At 50.9% G+C, this 22,324-nt stretch overlaps 2 protein-coding genes across 5 annotated transcripts in view; one reads left to right on the top strand and one right to left on the bottom strand.

The window, feature by feature from the left end:
- Window positions 1–4,591, bottom strand: part of COQ9 (coenzyme Q9) — a 62,132-nt gene extending 57,541 nt beyond the window's left edge. The window contains exon 1 of one of the 2 annotated variants that reach the window (XM_063945791.1): window positions 4,444–4,591. In XM_063945791.1, the coding sequence (XP_063801861.1) occupies window positions 4,444–4,552 (109 nt within the window). In that variant the 5' untranslated portion in view covers window positions 4,553–4,591. The remainder of the gene's footprint in view (window positions 1–4,443) is intronic. The other variant, XM_063945792.1, reaches the window with a different exon arrangement.
- Window positions 4,592–4,598: 7 nt separating this feature from the next.
- CIAPIN1 (cytokine induced apoptosis inhibitor 1) lies at window positions 4,599–14,324 on the top strand. Of its 3 annotated transcripts, none has more exons than XM_063945794.1 (9): window positions 4,599–4,676; window positions 5,929–6,092; window positions 8,295–8,447; window positions 9,672–9,748; window positions 10,271–10,430; window positions 11,740–11,813; window positions 12,171–12,292; window positions 13,404–13,485; window positions 14,151–14,324. In XM_063945794.1, the coding sequence occupies exons 1-9, from the start codon at window positions 4,669–4,671 to the stop codon at window positions 14,259–14,261; spliced, it is 951 nt and encodes a 316-aa protein (XP_063801864.1). In that variant the 5' UTR covers window positions 4,599–4,668; the 3' UTR covers window positions 14,262–14,324. The 3 variants fall into 3 exon arrangements, with proteins under 3 accessions (XP_063801864.1, XP_063801865.1, XP_063801863.1); XM_063945795.1 differs by having other exon boundaries at window positions 4,631–4,694; XM_063945793.1 differs by having other exon boundaries at window positions 4,652–4,726.
- Window positions 14,325–22,324: the final 8,000 nt, after the last annotated feature.

Below are 22,324 nucleotides of genomic sequence, written 5' to 3'. Positions count from 1 at the left end.
TCACCTGAACCAGCCTATTGTGGTGCCTGCGGCTACTAGCGATTTGGAGGATTCCAAGTTGCTGGACGTTGTCAGGGCATTGAAAATATATATTTCAAGGACGGCTGGAGTCAGAAAATCTGACTCGCTGTTTATACTGTATGCACCCAACAAGCTGGGTGCTCCTGCTTCTAAGCAGACGATTGCTCGTTGGATTTGTAGCACAATTCAACTTGCACATTCTGTGGCAGGCCTGCCACAGCCTAAATCTGTCAAGGCCCATTCCACAAGGAAGGTGGGCTCATCCTGGGCGGCTGCCCGAGGGGTCTCGGCATTACAACTCTGCCGAGCAGCTACGTGGTCGGGGGAGAACACGTTTGTAAAATTCTACAAATTTGATACCCTGGCTAAAGAGGACCTGGAGTTCTCTCATTCGGTGCTGCAGAGTCATCCGCACTCTCCCGCCCGTTTGGGAGCTTTGGTATATTCCCCATGGTCCTGACGGAGTCCCCAGCATCCACTAGGACGTCAGAGAAAATAAGATTTTACTTACCGATAAATCTATTTCTCGTAGTCCGTAGTGGATGCTGGGCGCCCATCCCAAGTGCGGATTGTCTGCAATACTTGTACATAGTTATTGTTACAAAGAAATCGGGTTGTTATTGTTGTGAGCCGTCTGTTCAGAGGCTCCTACGTTGTCATACTGTTAACTGGGTTCAGATCACAAGTTGTACGGTGTGATTGGTGTGGCTGGTATGAGTCTTACCCGGGATTCAAAATCCTTCCTTATTGTGTACGCTCGTCCGGGCACAGTATCCTAACTGAGGCTTGGAGGAGGGTCATAGGGGGAGGAGCCAGTGCACACCACCTGATCCTAAAGCTTTATTTTTGTGCCCTGTCTCCTGCGGAGCCGCTAATCCCCATGGTCCTGACGGAGTCCCCAGCATCCACTACGGACTACGAGAAATAGATTTATCGGTAAGTAAAATCTTATTTTATCCCTCAATGTTGTTTGTGCATTTCTTTTGGATTCAGCCACACACTGGGGATGCAACCTATATGATCAATTGTGACACCCCATCATCAGAATCACCTAGGATCTTTGAGTAAGTGCTAGGTTTATATTATTTCCTGTTTATTTTGTGAGATTTATGTGCTGTATTTCCTATCCATATTTGTAATCTTATAATTTTTTAATCATACCTTGGATTATTTTGTTTGAATTAAAAGATAATTAATAGTAGCGTATTCAGTGTCTCTTGATGAATCTGTGAGCTAGTGAGGCCAAAGCTACGTACCTAAATGTGAGTGTGCAATTAATAAATCTGGATGCAGATAGCTGTAGAGGACTGTCTGGTGTCCATACATTGATGTTTTGGGTTCCTTTGCTGGTGGCAGTTACCGGGTTTTCAATAATCACATGTGCTTAGGTAACCATAAATCACTGGTGGCGATTTTCAGACTGGAGGTATCTGGAGAATCGGCCTGCCAGTTTTGACACTGCCACTAAATAAGAGAGTGAACCATCCAGCAATTCAGAAAGGCAAGCAAACATAGGCGTCTATGGGCCTAATTCAGTAAGAACAGCAAAAGTGCTGAAGTCACTATTTGGCACTTTCAGCACGTGCACCCACGCCGGTGCACGGATGTTCAAGGTCTTAAACAGTGATAGTAGGCGATCACATTGTAAGACCTGGAGGGGGGTGAGAATGGAACATCGACGCCGCGTTTTGTGGCATTGACGCTCCATTTAAGGGATGCAGGCATGTCTGGACTGTAGCTGGGGTGGTCCAAGGAGGCTGTGTGACGTCACGCGCTGCCCGCCGACTGCCTACCTTAATCATGTGAGCACATCGCTGTATAGCGATGCGCTCGCATGTTAGCAAGGGGGGCAGGACCCGGCCTGCGGGGTGGCCTTGCCCTGTGCAGCCCCCCACGTTAGAGAAGTGACTTGTAGTTGTGCGATTTTTTTATCCGCAAAACTACAACTCAAGCTGAATTAGGCCCTATGTACTAAGCCTTGGAGACAGATAAAGCTCCTGCCATGTTACACCAAATGTTTGAAACATGACAGGAGCTGATTGGTTCACTCCACTATATCGCTAAGGCTTAGTAAATAGATTCAAAAGATACAAATGAGCAGGACCAGAGACAGCCAGGAGAGCACCGTAAATGGAAGGCATTGGTATGTCATGCAGCACCGAATGGTAGTGTGCGATATGGTCAGCGGAACAGTGAACTCTGACCTGGGGAAGGAACTCAGTAGCCTGTATCATAATGAAGCTATAGAGAGGAAGCTACAACATGGCCCCATAACTCAGCTATGTAAGTAAAGGATACAGATGTGAGGTTGACCACAGCGGTAGAATGGACAGCAGCCACCTGGAGCGATAAAGCCACGTGAACGTGACGAAACGCGTCAGAACCCCGCCTCTATGCACACCTGGTCCAGGTGAATTCTTGGTGCAATCCATATTGGTCTCGCTACCACTTCAATTGATCATCCCACCGCTCCAGGCGGCTGCCGTCCATTCTACCGCTGTGGTCAGTGACAGCCATCGGGCGGCTTCTGCATCTCCTCTCCGCGGCACAGTGCAGTGGGCAACGCAGGACTCTTAGCCGAGGACGCTCGGCTAATTAACCAGCCCACTCTGAGAGGTAGAAAAGCTAACCATCACTTACCTGGTGACTCCGAGCCTTAACCATCTGGAATTGCACTATTTGAATCCTTTTCCACCTTTTAACATTTTGTGGAACACGAACAGTTTCAATCTACATTTATTACCCAGTACATGGCTAATAAGCTATGAATCATCTATGACAGATATAGGTGTGCTGCTATCATTTTAATATTACCCTTATTACTTTATTATTTTATATCTTTTTATTGTGAAGTACTGTGATTAAATATTATATTTATATATTTACACGTTGGCTCTCGTTTTGATATAACTCCTGACACACAGCACAGCCGTTGTTGTTGTTTTCTTATATTGTTTGTTTTACCACTCCACATAGTGTTATCGGCAAGCGTAGTTTCTCAGGAATTCTGTACTTTTATTTGTATTCATTTAATTGAACTCATAATATTGTTTGAGGCGCTGCAATAGTAGTTTTTGTTGGTTTGGGTGAAATGAGCGACCTGCTAGATTGAGCCATGCAGGCCAATCTAGCACCAGCGATAGCGCATCGCTATCGCTGTGGGGGGTACACACGGAGAGATCTTGCTGAAAATCTAAGCAATCTAATCAGGTTGCTTAGATTATCGCTCTGTGAGTACCCCCCTTAAGCCTTAGAAAGTGTGTACCTTGTGTGACATCAAGGATGAAACTGCTGTAAATATTTTTGGAAAGCTGCATCCCCCTGGCAACAGCGGAGGGTCTTTCTTAAGACTTACTTTGAGCAAATAAACATCTCGCCTCAATACGATTGCTTTCATCTTGCGACTATATAGGAATACAACCCAAGTAATCCCGTTCTCCGCCTTTACTGCGGTGAGGCCAGCGTCTCCAAGCTCTGCCCTCTGCCTACTACCATGCAGGGCCTGGTCCAGGTCACTGACCAGTGGGGGTCAACCAATGCCAGTCAGGAGGTGTGGCAGAAGCATGACGACGCACACAGCAGGAAGTGGTTCCAGGTGCCACGTAGCAGGCTGCAAACTGCACAGTGGGTGGAGTCAGTAACAGGCGGTTACTGACGATAAGAAGGAATCCCTTATTGGTCCGGTCCCGTGAGACCCAAACCCAATCTGTGAATGATAGGCGTAGACAGGGAGGGCACGTCCAATCACAAGCACACTTCCTAAGGGTGTCTGGAGCACATTAGGATTCCGGTTAGGGGTACACGTCCTGGGGGAACATTAGGATTCCAGGGAGGGGTACACATCCTGAGGGTGTCAGGGGTACATTAGGATTCCGGGGAGCGGTACACATCCTGAGGGTATCAGGGGTACATTAGGATTTCGGGGAGGGGTACTCGTCCTGGGGGTGTCAGGGGCACATTAGGATTCCGGTTAGGGGTACACGTCCTGGGGGAACATTAGGATTCCAGGGAGGGGTACACGTCCTGAGGGTGTCAGGGGTACATTAGGATTTCAGGGAGGGGTACACGTCCTGGGGGTGTCAGGGGCACATTAGGATTTCGGTTAGGGGTACACGTCTGGGGGAACATTAGGATTCCAGGGAGGGGTACACGTCCTGGGGGTGTCAGAGGTACATTAGGATTTCGGGGAGGGGTACACGTCCTGGGGGTGTCAGAGGTACATTAGGATTTCGGGGAGGGGTACACATCCTGGGGGTGTCAGGGGTACATTAGGATTTCGGGAAGGGGTACACGTCCTGGGGGAGGTCAGTACAGTGAGGTACAGATGAATGGGGGGGGGGGGGGGGGAGTGACCTCTGGAGGCAGTGAGGGGATAATGGCAGCTACATCCGGGGAACTGGCCCTCATGTTGCCCCCCTGTACCTGCCCCTCCGTGAAGAGCCACCTCCTCACCGAGCCGCTGCCGCCCCCACACCAGGCGAGGCCATCTCCCACTCGCTGCTCTCAGCGCCCTTGCTGCAGACGCCGCCATCTTGGAATCTGGCAGCACGGGGCGTGGTTACGTCTGCCAAAAGCTGGGCGTCGAAGGTCGTGTCATATAACGCCGTTTCCGGTACAGGATGTCGTCATACCCCAGAAGTGAGGCTGATGCTGAGGTGAGAGGAAGAACTCAGGTACCCGGATCACAAGAGATGTATACTGTCATGTATGTGAGACTGTGCCATGTGTGTGTGTGAGACTGCCATGTAATGTGTCATGTATGTGTGAGACTGCTGTGTAGCATTTAATTTGTCATGTATGTGAGACTGTGCCGTGTAACATGTTTGTGTCATGTATGTGGGAGACTGTGCTGTGCAGCCTTTTAATTGGTCATGTATGTGAGACTGTGCCATGTAATGTGTCATGTATGTGAGAGACTGTGCCATGTAGCATGTATTGTCATGTATGTGAGACTGTGCTGTGTAGCATTTAATATGTCATGTATGTGAGACTGTGCCATGTAGCATGTAATGTGTCATGTATGTGAGAGACTGTGCCATATAATGTGTTATGTATGTGAGAGACTGTGCCGTGTAGCATTTAATGTGTCACGTATGTGAGACTGTGCAGTGTAGCATGTAATGTCATGTATGTGAGACTGTGCCATGTAATGTGTCACATATGTGAGACTGTGCAGTGTTGCATGTAATGTGTCATGTATGTGAGAGACTGTGCAGTTTAGCGTGTAATGTCATGTATGTGAGAGACTGTGCCGTATAGCATGTAATGTGTCACGTATGTGAGACTGTGCAGTGTAGCATGTAATGTGTCATGTATGTGAGAGACTGCAGTTTAGCGTGTAATGTCATGTATGTGAGAGACAGTGCGTATAGCATGTAATGTGTCACGTATGTGAGACTGTGCAGTGTAGCATGTAATGTGTCATGTATGTGAGACTGCCGTGTAGCATGTAATGTGTCATGTATGTGAGAGACTGTGCTGTTTACCGTGTAATGTCATGTATGTGAGAGACTGTGCCGTATAGCATTTAATATGTCATGTATGTGAGACTGTGCCATGTAGCATGTAATGTGTCATGTATGTGAGACTGTGCAGTGTAGCAAGTAATGTCATGTATGTGAGACTGTGCCATGTAATGTGTCACGTATGTGAGACTGCAGTGTAGCATGTAATGTCATGTATGTGAGAGACTGTGCCGTATAGCATGTAATGTGTCACATATGTGACCCTCACAGTAACCTGTCCTCTGTGTATTGGGTGGTTTGTAAGTAGCTTAGTAATTACCTCTGTGGTGTTGCCTGCGCTGTTACCTCCATAGATCAGGTCCGGCGCCTCCTCTGGCCTGGGTTGTGTGTGACTTGCTGTGCATAGTAGACAAGATGCATCTTCTCCTCTGTTCTCCTGCAGGATGGAAGCTGTGGGATGTTTCCTCTCATCTGGACATCGCGTAGCTGTGACCTGGGACAACACTTCCACCCCGGAGCGCCTGCAGGAGTTCGTGCCACAGGTTCAGGCTGCCGTGGCCCCAGGAGGAAAGGTTTCTGTGGAGAATGTGGAGAGATTGCTGCTGTGTGAGTCCTCGTGAGATGTTCTTACACGCTGTTACACGGGGTCCTGCAGCGGTGACGTTGTGCAGTGCATCTGCTCAGCAGTTATTAGCAGATATACAATGAGAGAAATTGCATTGCTTTGGCCATAGGGCCTAATTCAAGGTTGATTGCAAAACAACATATTTCTCTAATGGGCAAAACCATTTGCAGTGCAGGTGGGGCAGATGTAACATGTGCAGAAAGTTAGATGTGGATGGGTTATATCTAGGTAAGTCCTTTCCTCTAATGGGCAAAACCATGTGCAGTGCAGGATGGGCAGACGTAACATGTGCAGAGAGAGTTAGATTTGGGTGTGGTGTGTTCAATCTGAAATCTAAATTGCAGTGTAAAAATAAAGCAGCCAGTATTTACCCTGCACAGAAACAAAATAACCCACCCAAATCTAACTCTCTGCACATGTTACATCTGCCCCACCTGCACTGCACATGGTTTTGCCCATTAGAGGAATATGTTGTTTTGCAGTTAACCTTGAATTAGGCCCTTAGGGGGTCATTCCGAGTTGATCATAGCTGTGCTAAATTTAGCACAGCTACGATCATGTTCCCTGACATGCGGGGGGACGCCCAGCACAGGGTTAGTCCGACCCGCATGTCAGTCCGGCCCCCGGGCACCAATACAAACGCATCGCACAGTGGCCATGCCTTTGTATCTGAGGAGTAACTCCCGTCCAGCGCAGCTCCTGCGGCTGGCCGTGAGTTATTTGTTGTTGCCGCTGGCCGCAGTGGCTGCGTGACACAGTAACAACTTCAGGCTGATTGGAGACAAAGTTGCATTTAAATTCTGTCTCGAGTTCCCATCAAAGGTTTCTTTACAATCAGCGCTGAGTGAAGTTTTCACCACCAGGAAGTAGAGCAAGTTCTTTTCATTTTAAAACGTAACGATACAGCATTGTGGATTTGTTCGGTTTTTATAATGCAGTTATCAACAGACACAGACGTAAGTACAAATCCCGACATGGGCCCTCATTCCGAGTTGTTCGCTCGTTAGTTTTTTTTTCGCAACGGAGCGATTAGTCGCTAATGCGCATGCGGAATGTCCGCAGTGCGTCTGCGCCAAGTAAATTTGCTATGCAATTAGGTAATTTACTCACGGCATTACAAGGTTTTTTCTTCGTTCTGGTGATCGTAATGTGATTGACAGGAAGTGGGTGCTTCTGGACGGAAACTGGCCGTTTTATGGGTGTGTGCGAAAAAACGCTGGCGTTTCTGGGAAAAACGCGGGAGTGGCTGGAGAAACGGGGGAGTGGCTGGGCGAACGCTGGGCGTGTGTGTGACGTCAAACCAGGAACGAAACTGACTGAACTGATCGCAGTGGCAGAATAAGTCTCGAGCTACTCAAACTGCAAAGAAATTTATTTTCGCAATTCTGCAAAGCTAAGATTCACTCCCAGTAGGCGGCGGCTTAGCGTGTGCAAAGCTGCTAAAAGCAGCTAGCGAGTGAACAACTCGGAATGAGGGCCCTGGTGCAGAAAGCTCCGGATGTACTCTGCAGACATTACCCGGCTGTTACCTTCGTCTGATCGTTCATGAAGTGTCTCCGATACTGGTCGTTCAGATGCAGGAAAGTCGGCAAACAACACGTTTCGGAGCGTGCACTGCTCCTTTTTCAAGTTATGCCGCCACAATGAAATCTTTACATTTTTAAAGGCAAAATCACATGATCTTAACAACCAATAGAAAATCAAGATATTTTAACTAGTCAGATCATTTGCAATAAACAATTACACCTGAATTAGTTAATCTGTGTTCACATGTAGCAATCTCTATTCAGCCACATATTATAAACAGAGTTACATATTATAGACATTGACCTGGGATCAGTACGCGATACCGCCGAACGGAATCCTGGTGGTCGGAATACCGACACCGGGATCCCGACCGGCACAATCCCGACAGGGGGGGCGAGCGCAACGCAGCCCCTTGTGGGCTCGCTGTGCTCGCCACGCTGCGGGCACGGTGCCTCGCTACGCTCGGCACACAGAGGGAGAATATGTCGGGATTGTGCCGGTCGGGATCCCGGTGTCAGTATTCCGACCACCGGGATTACGTCCAACAGGATCTTGACCGCATCCCATTGACCTCAGAATTGCCCAATATAACAGTACTGATATGACAACATCCCCTTTATGTCTATGTCAAGTTCCTCCCCCTGTGTCCCCCCCAGCTGCCCACGCAGACTCCAGCTATGACACCGTCCTCCTCGGTGCAGTCCCGGGAAGTGCTGCCGTCCATAACTCTGATGTTTTGGCTGAAGTTGCTCGAATCCTGAAACCTGGTGGAACAGTGATTATTCAGGAACCAGTGGACCTCCATGCTGGTGAGATTGCGACACTCTAAGACTTTTACTGGTTACCAGACTCTCTCCATGGGTGTCAGCTAATGTGACTTACATGCTTTCCAGTCTTGTGACTATTCAGCAGGTACCCATCCGGCAGGCCCTGCTCACGCTCATACTATATCTCTCAGGGCAACTGTCCTGTGACATCCCATACGTTGTATGAGAGGGGCACCAAGTCTCTGCAGATAGCGGATACATCACTGGTTACAAATAAGCCCTGACTGCCCTAGTCCCCCCTACCCCTGTGTCCCAGCTCGTCCGCCCCCCCCCCTCCTAAGCTGGCATGTTATCCTCTGTGCTCTAGCCTCTCCGGCTGGCCCGCTTCTCCTCTGTGCTCTGGCCTCTTCCGGCTGGCCCGCTTCTCCTCTGTGCTCTGGCCTCTCCCGGCCGGCCCGCTTCTCCTCTGTGCTCCGGCCTCTCCCGGCCGGCCCGCTTCTCCTCTGTGCTCTGGCCTCTTCTGGCTGGCCCGCTTCCCCTCTGTGCTCTGGCCTCTTCCGGCCGGCCCGCTTCTCCTCTGTGCTCTGGCCTCTTCCGGCCGGCCCGCTTCTCCTCTGTGCTCTGGCCTCTTCCGGCCGGCCCGCTTCTCCTCTGTGCTCTGGCCTCTTCCGGCCGGCCCGCTTCTCCTCTGTGCTCTGGCCTCTTCCGGCCGGCCCGCTTCTCCTCTGTGCTCTGGCCTCTTCCGGCCGGCCCGCTTCTCCTCTGTGCTCTGGCCTCTTCCGGCCGGCCCGCTTCTCCTCTGTGCTCTGGCCTCTTCCGGCCGGCCCGCTTCTCCTCTGTGCTCTGGCCTCTTCCGGCCGGCCCGCTTCTCCTCTGTGCTCTGGCCTCTTCCGGCCGGCCCGCTTCTCCTCTGTGCTCTGGCCTCTTCCGGCCGGCCCGCTTCTCCTCTGTGCTCTGGCCTCTTCCGGCCGGCCCGCTTCTCCTCTGTGCTCTGGCCTCTTCCGGCCGGCCCGCTTCTCCTCTGTGCTCTGGCCTCTTCCGGCCGGCCCGCTTCTCCTCTGTGCTCTGGCCTCTTCCGGCCGGCCCGCTTCTCCTCTGTGCTCTGGCCTCTCCGGCTGGTATGCTCGTCCCCTGCGCCCCATTATAGTAGGTGCTGGTATGGCATAGCCCCATATACCCCCCACCTTACCATTGTGCATTATCTGTAGTACCTGTGTGTGCTCCTGGTGCAGTATATGTAATAATAATGACCCGCTTACTTCCCAGCTCCTGATGCACATCTCAGATCCCCGGCTCGGCTTTCCTCCGCTCTCACCCTCTCGGGACTTACAGGAGTGAAGCAGGTAAGTGCTTAGTGTCTTGGTGCCATCTACCACAATGCACTGCTATCACCTACTCACAGAAGCTGCTATATGGGGGGAATTCAATTGGACGTGAGGTTTAGCCTGCAAAAACAACCTTGCACCTAATTTTCTATTATCGCAAGTATGCGCTCCCCCGGTATCCGTTTAGGGAAAAAAATGCAAGCAGGGTTTTCAGCTTTGGGTTCCTCGCTGCGCAAGAAAGATAACATCAAATAATGATGATACTCACCCGTCCAGCGGTCTCCCCTCCATCTTCCTCACTGATTTTCTGGCTGATGTATTGGGTTACAATGGAGCCACCAGCAGTACTGTGAGACCCAGACTGATGCATCTGGGCAGGTTAGAGGTAATCTCATTCTGTGTCGCTGCAAGACTTATACAGCCGTTGTGATAACCCTGCTCTGATCCTCGATATCCTTTATGTGTATGCTGGCTGCATCTCATCTGGGTAACAGCAGGTCACCCAGGGGTAGTTGTGTGTAACCACCTTCTCTTTCCTAGTTGCTACAAGAGCCTCTGACATCACAGCAGATACGAAGCATTGGGGAACATCTGGGCTACTCGGGTGGGGAAATGGCCACTGTCACACTATCCGCTAACAAACCCAACTATGAAGTAGGATCTACAAGGCAGCTGTCACTTTCCAAACGCCCAGTGCCAGGTAATTACTGTCCACCAAATGCTGCTTCCCGGCGTGCATTATGCACAGGAAGGAGGGGGTCTGAGGTGCTTTACAGGGGTGCACAGAGCACAGGAAGGAGGGGGTCTGAGGTGCATTACAGGGGTGCACAGAGCACAGGAAGGAGAGGACCAGGGGTGCACCGAGCACAGGAAGGAGAGGGCCTGAGGTGCATTACAGGGGTGCACAGGAAGGAGAGGGCCTGAGGTGCATTACAGGGGTGCACAGGAAGGAGACGGCCTGATGTGCATTACAGGGGTGCACAGAGCACAGGAAGGAGGGGGCCTGAGGTGCATTACAGGGGTGCACAGAGCTCAGGAAGGAGAGGGTCGGAGGTGCATTACAGGGGTGCACAGAGTACAGGAAGGAGAGGGTCGGAGGTGCATTACAGGGGTGCACAGAGCACAGGAAGGAGAGGGTCGGAGGTGCATTACAGGGGTGCACAGAGCACAGGAAGGAGAGGGCCTGAGGTGCATTACAGGGGTGCACAGAGCACAGGAAGGAGGGGGCTGGAGGTGCATTACAGGTGCGCACAGAGCACAGGAAGGAGAGGGCCGGAGGTGCATTACAGGGGTGCACAGAGCACAGGAAGGAGGGGGCTGGAGGTGCATTACAGGGGTGCACAGAGCACTGGAAGGAGGGGGCCGGAGTTGCATTACAGGGGTGCACAGGAAGGAGGGGGCCTGAGGTGCATTACAGGGGTGAACAGAGCACAGGAAGGAGAGGGCCTGAGGTGCATTACAGGGATGCACAGAGCACAGGAAGGAGGGGGCTGGAGGTGCATTACAGGGGTGCACAGAGCACAGGAAGGAGGGGGCTGAGGTGCATTACAGGGGTGCACAGAGCACTGGAAGGAGGGGACTGGAGGTGCATTACAGGGGTGCACAGGAAGGAGGGGGCCTGAGGTGCATTATAGGGGTGCACAGAGCACAGGAAGGAGGGGGCCGGAGGTGCATTACAGGGGTGCACAGGAAGGAGGGGGCCGGAGGTGCATTACAGGGGTGCACAGGAAGGAGGGGGCCGGAGGTGCATTACAGGGGTGCACAGGAAGGAGGGGGCCGGAGGTGCATTACAGGGGTGCACAGGAAGGGGGGGCCGGAGGTGCATTACAGGGGTGCACAGGAAGGAGGGGGCCTGAGGTGCATTACAGGGGTGCACAGGAAGGAGGGGGCCTGAGGTGCATTACAGGAGCACACAGCGCAAAGGAAGGAGAGGGTTGGAGGTGCATTATGCGAGTGCCCACAGTTTTTCGTCACTTTGTATGGTAATGTTCTCTCTCTCTCTCTCTCAGGTAAACCCTCCGTGGATCCAGCTGCTGTGAAGCTATGGACACTGTCTGCCAGTGATATGAATGACGATGATGGGGTCAGTTACAGAAAATCATCTTATTCCCTTAGCTATACAGCATTGTCCAATGAAGGGTTCCTCCTAGTGACCTTACGACACATTGATATGAGGTACAGGAGGCCTGACTGGGCAGCAGGAATACAGGCAGCAGGGAGTTAGTACAGGGGTATGCTGTTACAGGCTTTGCTTTAGGCAAAGAGGGTGGAATAAATATTTCCTGTGAATGAATTGCAGCTGATGTCTATGTGCACAGTGTCAGGCATATGGCACAGCGCGAGTGGTATTTTATAGGAGGTAATAGAAATAATATACTGAACTATAGTACTAGAATCGTGCTAAACTAGCAGTACCTATGGACCTTTCTTCTGATTTCAGGATCTCTTAGACTCTGATGAGCTCCTGGATGCAGAAGACCTCAAGAAGCCTCTTCCCTCCTCCCTGCAGAAGAGCGGGTGTGGAGAAGGGAGTGAGAAGAAACGCAAGGCCTGCAAGAACTGGTGAGAACCCTAACCCGAGACTCCAAGAGTTCCTAACACCTGCATCCCATGTTCTACCGGTGTCTCCTTAAATGTACCAGAGGCATCCCATGCTCTACCGGTGTCTCCTTACATGTAATAGTGGAACATGTAACAGTGATTCCCGACATGTATCCGTGACCTCCCATGCTCTGCAATGGTCTCCTTATATGTACTAGAGGCATCCCATGCTCCACCAGGGTCTCCTTACATGTATCGGAGGAGTATATCATGCGCCTCAAGAACCCCCAACACATTACCCAGGTGTTCTGCCATGAGCCTCTGGAACCCTCCAACACATTATCCAGGGGTTCTGCTATGAGTCTTGTGAATACCCCAACACTATCCAGGTGTTTTGATATGAGTCTCGAACACCTCAACACACTATCGAGGCATTCTGCCATGATCCTCAGGAACCCCCCAACACACTATCGAGGCATTCTGCCATGAGCCTCAGGAACCCCCCAACACACTATCGAGGCATTCTGCCATGAGCCTCAAAAACACCCCAACACTATCTAGGTGTTCTACGGTGAGCCTTGTGACCCCCCCCAACACTATCTAGGCGTTCTGCCATGAGCCTCGGGAACTCGCAAACACATTATCCAGGTGTTCTGCCATAAGCCTCTGGAACCCTCCAACACATTATCCAGGGGTTCTGCTATGAGTCTTGTGAATACCCCAACACTATCCAGGTGTTTTGATATGAGTCTCGAACACCTCAACACACTATACAAGCGTTCTGCCATGATCCTCAGGAACCCCCCAACACACTATCGAGGCATTCTGCCATGAGCCTTAGGAACCCGCCCAACACTATCTAGGCCATCTTCAACCTGCTGCCCTCCAGCTGCTGTGGAACTACACATCCCAACATGCCCTGTCACAGTTTTGCTATTAAGGCATGCTAAAACAGAGGCAGGGCATGCTGGGATGTGTACTTCCACAGCAGCTGGAGGGCCGCAGGTTGAAGACCTATGATCTAGGCGTTCTGCGATGTACCAGAGGGATCCAGTAACGCCAGATCCAGCGGGGTCATTAAAGTAAATTCTTTATGCAGTGTGTGATAGTATAAGATGTTTATCTCACACAGCACGTGTGGATTAGCAGAGGAGTTGGTGGAGGAAAAGAGCAAGATTGTTACCCCAAAGCCTGCCCCTTCAGCATGTGGCAATGTGAGTATTGTGTGCACTAAGGGGAAACGATGGAGACTGAGCAGACGTTTCTGAGGCCAATTGGTGATAAGGCAGAGAATGCACAGTGTAGACCTTCTGACTGTAGATCTATTGAACCTCTCAATCAGTAGGTCGACCCTGGAAAAGGGCGACAAGTACAAAAAGTTGACACATGAAAAGGTTGACGATGAAAATGGTTGACGCAACATATTTGCATTTTTTTGGGGGTGTCATTTTCCCCATCTCCGCACGTGGACACCTAATTAATGCACCACGTCCCCTCGCATGCTTCAGGCAAGGTGCCTCGCAGGTTACTATTCCCACTCGTAGTTTACATGGATGGTAAAGTTTGAAATAAAATCTCATGTCGACCATATGAAAGGTCCACAGTGCTTATGGTAGACAGGTTCATAAGTCGACCTAATGACCAAGGTGACTACCTATTGGCTATCTAACTAGAAACTTTAGATCTATTGACCGCATACCAGCAGAAGGATGGCGGTATTGAGCTGACAGCAGAGGCTGCATGGGTGGAGGAGGCTGCTGGTGAGGATTGGTTGCAGTGATAGGGGAGGCGAGCCTGCAAGGGTGGAGAAGGAGATTGCAGTGGTGGATAAGAGACTGGTGACCATGATGACGGCTGAGCTTTGTGTTCCTCTTTTCAGTGTTATTTAGGAGACGCATTTCGCTGTGCCAGTTGCCCGTATCTCGGAATGCCAGCATTTAAACCAGGAGAGAAGGTTCTGCTGAATCCCAGCCAGCTGCAGGACTCCTAGTGCCGGAGGAATTGTCTCTGTATATAAAGATGTTATTTACAATAAAAAGTGTAACTGCCTTCATTACAGTGTCTAACTTGTGCTTGGGAAGGGCCATCAATTTTCTCCAGCTCTAATTAGATTTTATTTGCTGTCGTAGTGTCTGTTATACTCTAGGTAAGTGTTTAGTCATTCGCTGTAAGATGATAATACTGAAATTGTTATCCGAATCTAATGGTCCCGCTGAAATTGTAGATGGTTTCTCTATTGTATGTTCTTATCAGACTGAAGAATAATCTCAGCACTTTTCAGACTTTCATTGCTGTTCTGCAGCCGTAGTTACACTGCCGGCACGTATCTGTGCCGCAGCCTCTTACCGGAGAGTTAGTCACACTGCCGGCACATATCTGAACTCGGCCGTGGACGCAGTTTCTTAGCGGAGAGTTAGTCACACTGCCGACACATCTGTGCTCAGCCGTGGACGCAGCCTCTTACCGGAGAGTTAGTCACACTGCGGGCACGTATCTGCGCTCAGCCGTGGACGCAGCCTCTTACCGGATAGTTACACTGCCGGCACGTATCTGCGCTCAGCCGTGGACGCAGCCTGGAGAGTTAGTCACACTGCCGGCATGTACTAAAAATATCCTCACAGAAATGTACAAGAGCTGCTCAACTGAAATGTATTTGTCAACATTAAAACTAAACTCTGTAATAACATTTGTCATCTAATAGGATAATTGTAATATGTAAATATTAAAATACAGAAAATGAATTGTGTCAAATTTATCAAACAAGTAAAATAAAAATTTGGAGGTTCTTGAGGATTTAGCTGGATTTCTGTAAATATCTACTTGAGGGAGCACGGTCTATCTGGGGAACATTGATAGACTGTAGGATAAAAGAGGAGGCTGAGGAGTAGACTATACATACTGTAGTTAATTCTTTAAAGAGCTTCCATAGATGAATGATGGAGATCCTGGTGCAGGCCAGTCTGCAAGAAGAAAAGGAGATGAGGTAAGCAGAACTGAAGGCCAGAACACCCATATTTCTCCTTCATCCACTAGGGGCCACTGGAGCGTAGTTACAATGGGGAATAGTAGGCAGTAATTGGGAGCTGGCACTTTAAACAAAATTCCAACCCTGTGTCTAGCTCCTCCCCTACTATCTCCCCTCCAAGCCAGTCTTAGTTTAGTGCCCAAGGGAGCTGGTTCACTTGGGTTTAGCTGAAGAAATTTTTATTTTTTTCTTTATTATTTTATTTTTTTCTCACTTACACTCACAGACTGGCAGCTCTGCCACTGCCAGTCTGCACCGTGGGAGCTGCCGGCGGGGTCCCATCGCAGCTGCGTGCGGCTAGGGATGGGCCCCGGCTGAGGGAGACACTGAGCTCTCCTGAGTTGGCGGACACCGCTGCGTGCGGCGCGTGTCGCGGCCACTCCATCCAGCAGAAGATCACGGCAGCGGTGAGTATCTGCGGCCGGACACCGCTGCGTGCGGCGTGTGTCGGGGCCACCCTCCACCACTGAAAGGTGAGTGTGTGCATACCCCCCACCCAGACATGGGCTGAAGGGGTGACGGGGGTTTCTGAAGAATTAATTTATATTGGTGAAGGGGACAGTGACTTAGCACCCTTACAGTACCCTAACAAACAGTCCTCCCCAAACCACCCCCTCGGATTATTATTATTATTTTTATTCATTTTTATTTAACAAAAAAAAAAGCGCTGTGCTGCACTCACAGCCGCCCGCCGGCCAGCCGCCCGCTCTCCTCACTGTTCGGATCCCTGGCAGCGCGGCTCACAGAGCCGCTACAAGGATCCGACATAAGCGCGCATTGCATGTTTAAATTTGGCGCCGTCAAGGAGGGGGGCGGGGCTTAATCCCGCTCTGCGCGCCCGGAAGTACAGCGCGCCGGGGACCCGTTCTTCAGCAGCGCGGGACGGAGGCCACGCGATCAGCAAGAGAGTTACAGTGGGGAAGGGGGGCACTCGGGGGCACTGCAGGTACAGGATTTGTTTATTGCAGCCTGTCACTGCACACAGTATCGTGCAGGACAGATAGGCTGCTGTGGCTACATTCTTTTCCCTGCTTCACTCCCCTCCCTCCCATTCTGCCTATAGCTGTTTCCTGTGGGGGAAGGGTATCAAGTTTAGGTGCTGCCATGGCCACTAAAGGCTCCAAGGCAGCTCAAAAGCAGGGTCAGGTTTTAGGTGAGGAGTCACAGCAATCAGCCCAGCCCTCCTCAGAACCCCAGAGCGCCCCGACATGGACGACACAACTCACAGAGGTGATGTCCCGGCTGACTGGGGAACTTAAAGCCTCTCGGAAAGATAGAGAGGCGGCCCAGTTCCGACAGCTTGTCCTGGTACCGGTGCCAGAACCTGCATGGGCAGTCTCATTGGCAAAGTCAGTGGAAGGACTTTCCAGGGCTGTAATACCTTCCCAAGCCCCGTCCTTTAGTCCCCCCCAACAGGCTGCAAAAAAGAGATTGCTAGCCTCGGTGTTACAGGACTTTGACGATGATATGCCTCAATTAGATGAGGCGGAGGTAGATGTACAGGATATACAAGATGTGGATATCCAGGATACGGTGGACGATCAGGTATATGGGGACTCTGAACCAGTAGCTCAGGGTATAGAGGCTCTTATTACTGCTATTCGCTCAGTGTTACAGGTGGAGGAGACGGAAGACACCTTACGCCCTTCAAGGTTTGGCACAGACCAATACCTGCCGGTGACTTTTCCAGTTTCGGAGGAGCTGGATGCGCTCATAACGACAGCCTGGAAGCATCCAGACGCGAGATTTCAGGTATCAAGAAAATTGTTGTCTTCCTATCCTTTTCCCGCAGGTAGCAGAACGCGCTATGAGAACTCTCCGATCGTGGATCCTTCGGTGTCTCATCTGTCCAAAAAGACGGTCCTGCCTGTTCCGGGGGTAACTTCACTTAAGGAGGCGCCAGATAGGAAGTTGGAGTCTACCTTAAAGAATATTTACTCTGCGGCAGGGGTTTTGCAGCGCCCGGCACAGGTAGGTTGTTGGGTCAACAAGGCGATCGAAGCTTGGGCGGAACAATTGTCCTCTGGAATTCGTGACGAATTACCGGCGGATCAATTGATAGACTTGGCGGAGCACATCCGTGAATCAGCCCTTTATCTTTGCGAAGCGTCCAAGGACATAGGTGTTCTTGGAGCTAGAATTTCCGCTTTAACAATTGCGGCCCGCAGAACGTTATGGCTCCGAAATTGGCATGCGGATACGGAATCCAAAAGGGCGGCAGAGGCGTTACCCTTTACGGGTGAGTTTCTGTTTGGTAAGGATCTGGATGCCTGGATCTCTACGGCTACGGGGGGTAAGTCGGCTTATCTTCCTTCTACTGCTCCAGCCGCTCGCAGACCATATAGGGGTCCCTCTTTTCGATCCTTTCGTGCCCCTTCCAGGTTTCGAGGACAGGCCAGGGGTGGAGCTTCTACCTTCCGTGGCCATAGAGGTAGAGGCGGCGGCAGGGGTAGAGGTTCCGCAGCCTCAACCCAGTCAGACGTTAAGTCTGCTGGCACTGCCACCGCATGACGGGCCTCCCTCCCACCTGGGAGATCACAGGGTGGGAGCTCGTTTGTGGGATTTCAAGGAGGTCTGGATACAGTCCTGCCCAGATGCTTGGGTCCGGGATCTCATCACTTGCGGTTACAAGCTCGTTTTTCAGGAACAACCACCCCAGCGGTTCTTTACCACGGGTTTGCCAGTTTCCGACAACCGGGGAGTTGCCTTACAAACCGCGGTCCAGAAGCTTCTGTCTGCAAGGGTAGTGATCCCTGTTCCCTCGCATCATCGAAAACAGGGCTATTACTCAAGCCTGTTTCTAGTACCGAAGCCGGACGGCTCAGTCAGACCAATCCTGAACTTGAAAGATCTCAATCCGTATTTGAAGGTGTTCAAGTTCAAGATGGAGTCTCTCCAGTCTGTTATTGCGGGGTTGGAAAAGGACGAGTTTCTGGCATCCTTAGACATCAAGGACGCATACTTACATGTTCCCATTTGGCCTCCTCACCAGGCCTTTCTCCGGTTCGCAATACAAGACACTCATTTACAGTTCCATGCCCTTCCTTTCGGTCTCTCTTCTGCCCCCAGAGTGTTCACAAAGATCATGGCGGTCATGATGGCCCTACTTCGGAAGCAGGGTGTGACAATTGTCCCCTATCTGGACGATTTGCTAATAAAAGCAAACACAGCAGAACGGTTACTTCAGAATATCCAGATGACACAGGACTTTCTGATCCGACACGGGTGGGTCCTGAATTTCCCGAAGTCTCACTTATGCCCCGCACAACGGCTGTTGTTTCTGGGAATGATTCTCGACACAGTCCATCAGAGGGTTTTCCTTCCGCGGGACAAGATACTTTCTCTGCAGACACTGGTAAGACTGGTCCTTCAGCACCGTCGGGTGTCGGTATATCTGTGCATTCGCCTGCTGGGAAAGATGGTAGCGGCGTTCGAGGCTCTTCCGTACGGTCGCTTCCACTCTCGACCGTTTCAGCTAGGTCTTCTAAATCAGTGGTCAGGATCTCATCTGTTCCTTCATCAGCGGGTGACGCTATCTCCAAAGGCACGGTCATCGCTGCTCTGGTGGCTCCAGTCGACCCATCTGTTGGAAGGAAGACGGTTCGGCATATGGGATTGGACTCTCCTCACCACGGACGCCAGTCTGCGAGGCTGGGGAGCAGTGACCCTGGGACATCGGTTTCAGGGGCGTTGGTCAATCCACGAATCCGCTCTCCACATAAACATCCTCGAACTAAGGGCGGTGTACAACGCCCTGCTGCAGGCACATCACCTCCTGCAAGGTCGAGCGGTCAGAGTTCAGTCCGACAACGCCACGACGGTAGCATACATCAACCGTCAGGGCGGCACTCGCAGCCGAGCAGCGATGAGGGAAGTCACCAACATCCTTCTCTGGGCGGAGAAGTATGCTCTATCCTTCTCGGCAATATTCATTCCGGGAGTGGACAATTGGGAAGCCGACTATCTAAGTCGGCAGGACATGCACCCGGGAGAATGGTCACTACATCCCCAGGTGTTTTGGCAACTGGTCCGCCGGTGGGGAAGACCACAGATCGACCTCATGGCGTCCCGCCTGAACCATCAGTTGCCTCTTTACTACTCTCGGACGAGGGACCCGGCGGCGGCGGGCGTGGATGCTCTCACGGCTCCTTGGAATTTCCAGTTTGTTTACCTCTTTCCTCCGTTTCCGCTGTTGCCAAAGATTCTGCAACGCATCAAGAGAGAAGACGCTCTGGTTCTCCTAGTGGCTCCAGATTGGCCGCGCAGGGTTTGGTACTCCGCTCTACGTCAGTTGTCGGTGGCCGAGCCTTGGACCCTACCACTACGAGACGACCTTCTACAACAGGGCCCCTTTTGTTATCCAGACTTACGCAGGCTACGTTTGACGGCGTGGCTGTTGAGAAAGCCATCTTGACAAGGAAGGGGATTCCTCGTACAGTTATACCTACTATGCTTCGGGCTAGAAAGTCGGTTACATCTTCTCACTACTACCGCATTTGGAAGGCTTATGTAGCATGGTGTTAACGTCGACAGTATTCTCCTTCCGTGTATAGCTTAGCCAGTCTTCTCCGTTTTTTGCAGGCGGGTTTTTCAGCAGGCCTAAGACTAGGCTCACTAAAAGTGCAGGTCTCTGCTCTTTCGGTTTACTTCCAGAAACGGTTAGCTTTGCTGCCTGAGGTTCAGACCTTCTTTCAGGGGGTTCTTCGAATACAGCCTCCCTTCCGTCCTCCGACAGCGCCATGGGACCTCAGTCTGGTCCTGTCCTTTCTGCAGTCTTCATTGTTTGAGCCCCTGGAATCAGTAGAGATAAAATATCTCACCTGGAAGGTGGTTCTGCTCCTGGCGCTGGCTTCAGCTAGACGGGTGTCGGAACTGGGGGCTCTCTCTTGCAGGTCTCCTTACCTGGTGTTTCATGCGGATAGGGCCGAGCTTCGTACTCGTATGTCCTTTCTACCAAAAGTGGTGTCTGATTTTCACATCAATCAGCCGCTTGTTGTACCGGCCCTCTCAGGGGACTCTCCAGATGTGAGATCATTGGACGTGGTAAGAGCGCTCAAGATCTATGTGGATAGGACTTCGGCTATTCGGAAGTCTGATTCCTTATTTGTGCTGTACGACGCTGCCCGCCGTGGTTGGCCGGCATCTAAGCAGACCTTGTCTCGATGGATTCGACTGACCATCAGACAAGCTTATTTGGCGGCTTCTCGGGAACCTCCATCTTCTATTTCAGCACACTCCACACGCTCTGTGGGACCTTCTTGGGCGGCTGCCCGGGGGGTCTCTATGACTACTTTATGTCGGGCGGCTACTTGGTCCGGCCGTCATACGTTTGTCAGATTCTACAAGTTTGACACTTTTGCGGCCTCTGCATCTCACTTTGGCCGACGGTTCTACAGGACCCTCAGCGCTCTCCCACCCGTTCTGGGAGCTCTGGGACGTCCCCATTGTAACTACGCTCCAGTGGCCCCTAGTGGATGAAGGAGAAATCAGGATTTTGGTACTTACCGATAAATCCCTTTCTCCGATTCCACAGGGGCCACTGGACGCCCGCCCCGCGCTGTTCTTCCTTGTTGTTTTTTGTTTAACGGTCTGCGGGTCAATTAATGACCGTTCGTTGAGTTCAGGTTAACCTGTTTATCATTATTATTAGGTTCGATTCCAGGGTTAGTTTGGGTTATCCTGGTTCAGTAGACGTCAATAACCTCCTCTACCTTTATAGGTTTCTCTATTACAGCTCTCCTTGGGCACAGTTTTACGTAGACTGGCTTGGAGGGGAGATAGTAGGGGAGGAGCTAGCCACAGGGTTGGAATTTTGTCTAAAGTGCCAGCTCCCAATTACTGCCTACTATTCCCATTGTAACTACGCTCCAGTGGCCCCTGTGGAATCGGAGAAAGGGATTTATCGGTAAGTACCAAAATCCTGATATACGCACCAAACAAAATACATTTTCCAAACCCTATAGTATACAGTTGCTGGAGCTGGCCTATAAGTCCTGATCATGGTCTGGGGCGCTGCCTCGGAGAATCCCCTGGATCTCAAAATCTGGGCCTCAAGTTTCACGCCGTCAAATCGAAATCTTGAGTGTAGAAAGGGGCGTTGACCGAGAAGGTCCTACCTGAAGCGTTAAGCACCAAGGAAGATTTGCAGCTATGGCCTCTGTTTCTAAGCCCAAACCAAGAAGGAGGAGCCCTATGATGTTTAAATCATTGAGATATGCAAACTATATAGACACATTTTGGGTGAGTAGGACCAAGTGGAAAATACAGGGAAATATATTTACACACATGATCTAATTTTTCCTTTATTTGAGGATTGTCACAATCCTTACTAAAATCATATAATTTAGTGACTTACCTCTGCCATCTGTCCTGTATCCTGTGTGTTTTCTACTGGCTGGGATAAACCGCTCATCAGTATCATGAGTCCCTGAGTGCCGAGTTGTATGTCTGGAAAGTGAGACTTGCTAACGAGCTGCACTTGTGTTGATTAACCTTCTGTGTGAAAGCTGAAGTCAGGAAGTCTCTTCATGCTGTCCTATGCTTCCGTACCAGCATCCACAAGTCCAGTGCTCACCAGAATACAACTCCTTGTGCTCTCAGGCCTGCAGCCACTAATATCTCTGCAAGCTATACCACGCCGAAGTTCCCTCCAACACCAACTATGGACATCGCCATGACAGTTCCTGGGCAGCTGACCTTTCTGGGCTCAATCCGGTATCACTTCCTTGTCATGTGAATCCCTCATCCAGTCAGCAGTGAGCAAGTAGTAAGTTCCAAGTCCCAGCACTGGCAAGCTGTCAGTGTTTTGTTGTCTCTCAGGGCCTAATTCAGAGTAGATCGCAGCAGCAAATTTGTTAGCTGTTGGGCAAAACCATGTGCACTGCAGGTGGGGCAGATGTAACGTGTAGAGAGAGTTAGATTTGGGTGGGGTGGGTTGAAACTGAAATCCAAGTTGCAGTGTAAAAATAAAGCAGCCAGTATTTACCCTGCACACAACCAAAATAACCCACCCAAATCTAACACTCTCT

The sequence above is a fragment of the Pseudophryne corroboree genome, chromosome 11, assembly GCF_028390025.1.
Source record: "Pseudophryne corroboree isolate aPseCor3 chromosome 11, aPseCor3.hap2, whole genome shotgun sequence".
Classification (NCBI taxonomy): Eukaryota; Metazoa; Chordata; class Amphibia; order Anura; family Myobatrachidae; genus Pseudophryne; species Pseudophryne corroboree.
The sequence above is the reverse complement of the archived record's forward strand: the minus strand, read 5'-3'. Positions and strand labels throughout refer to the sequence as shown.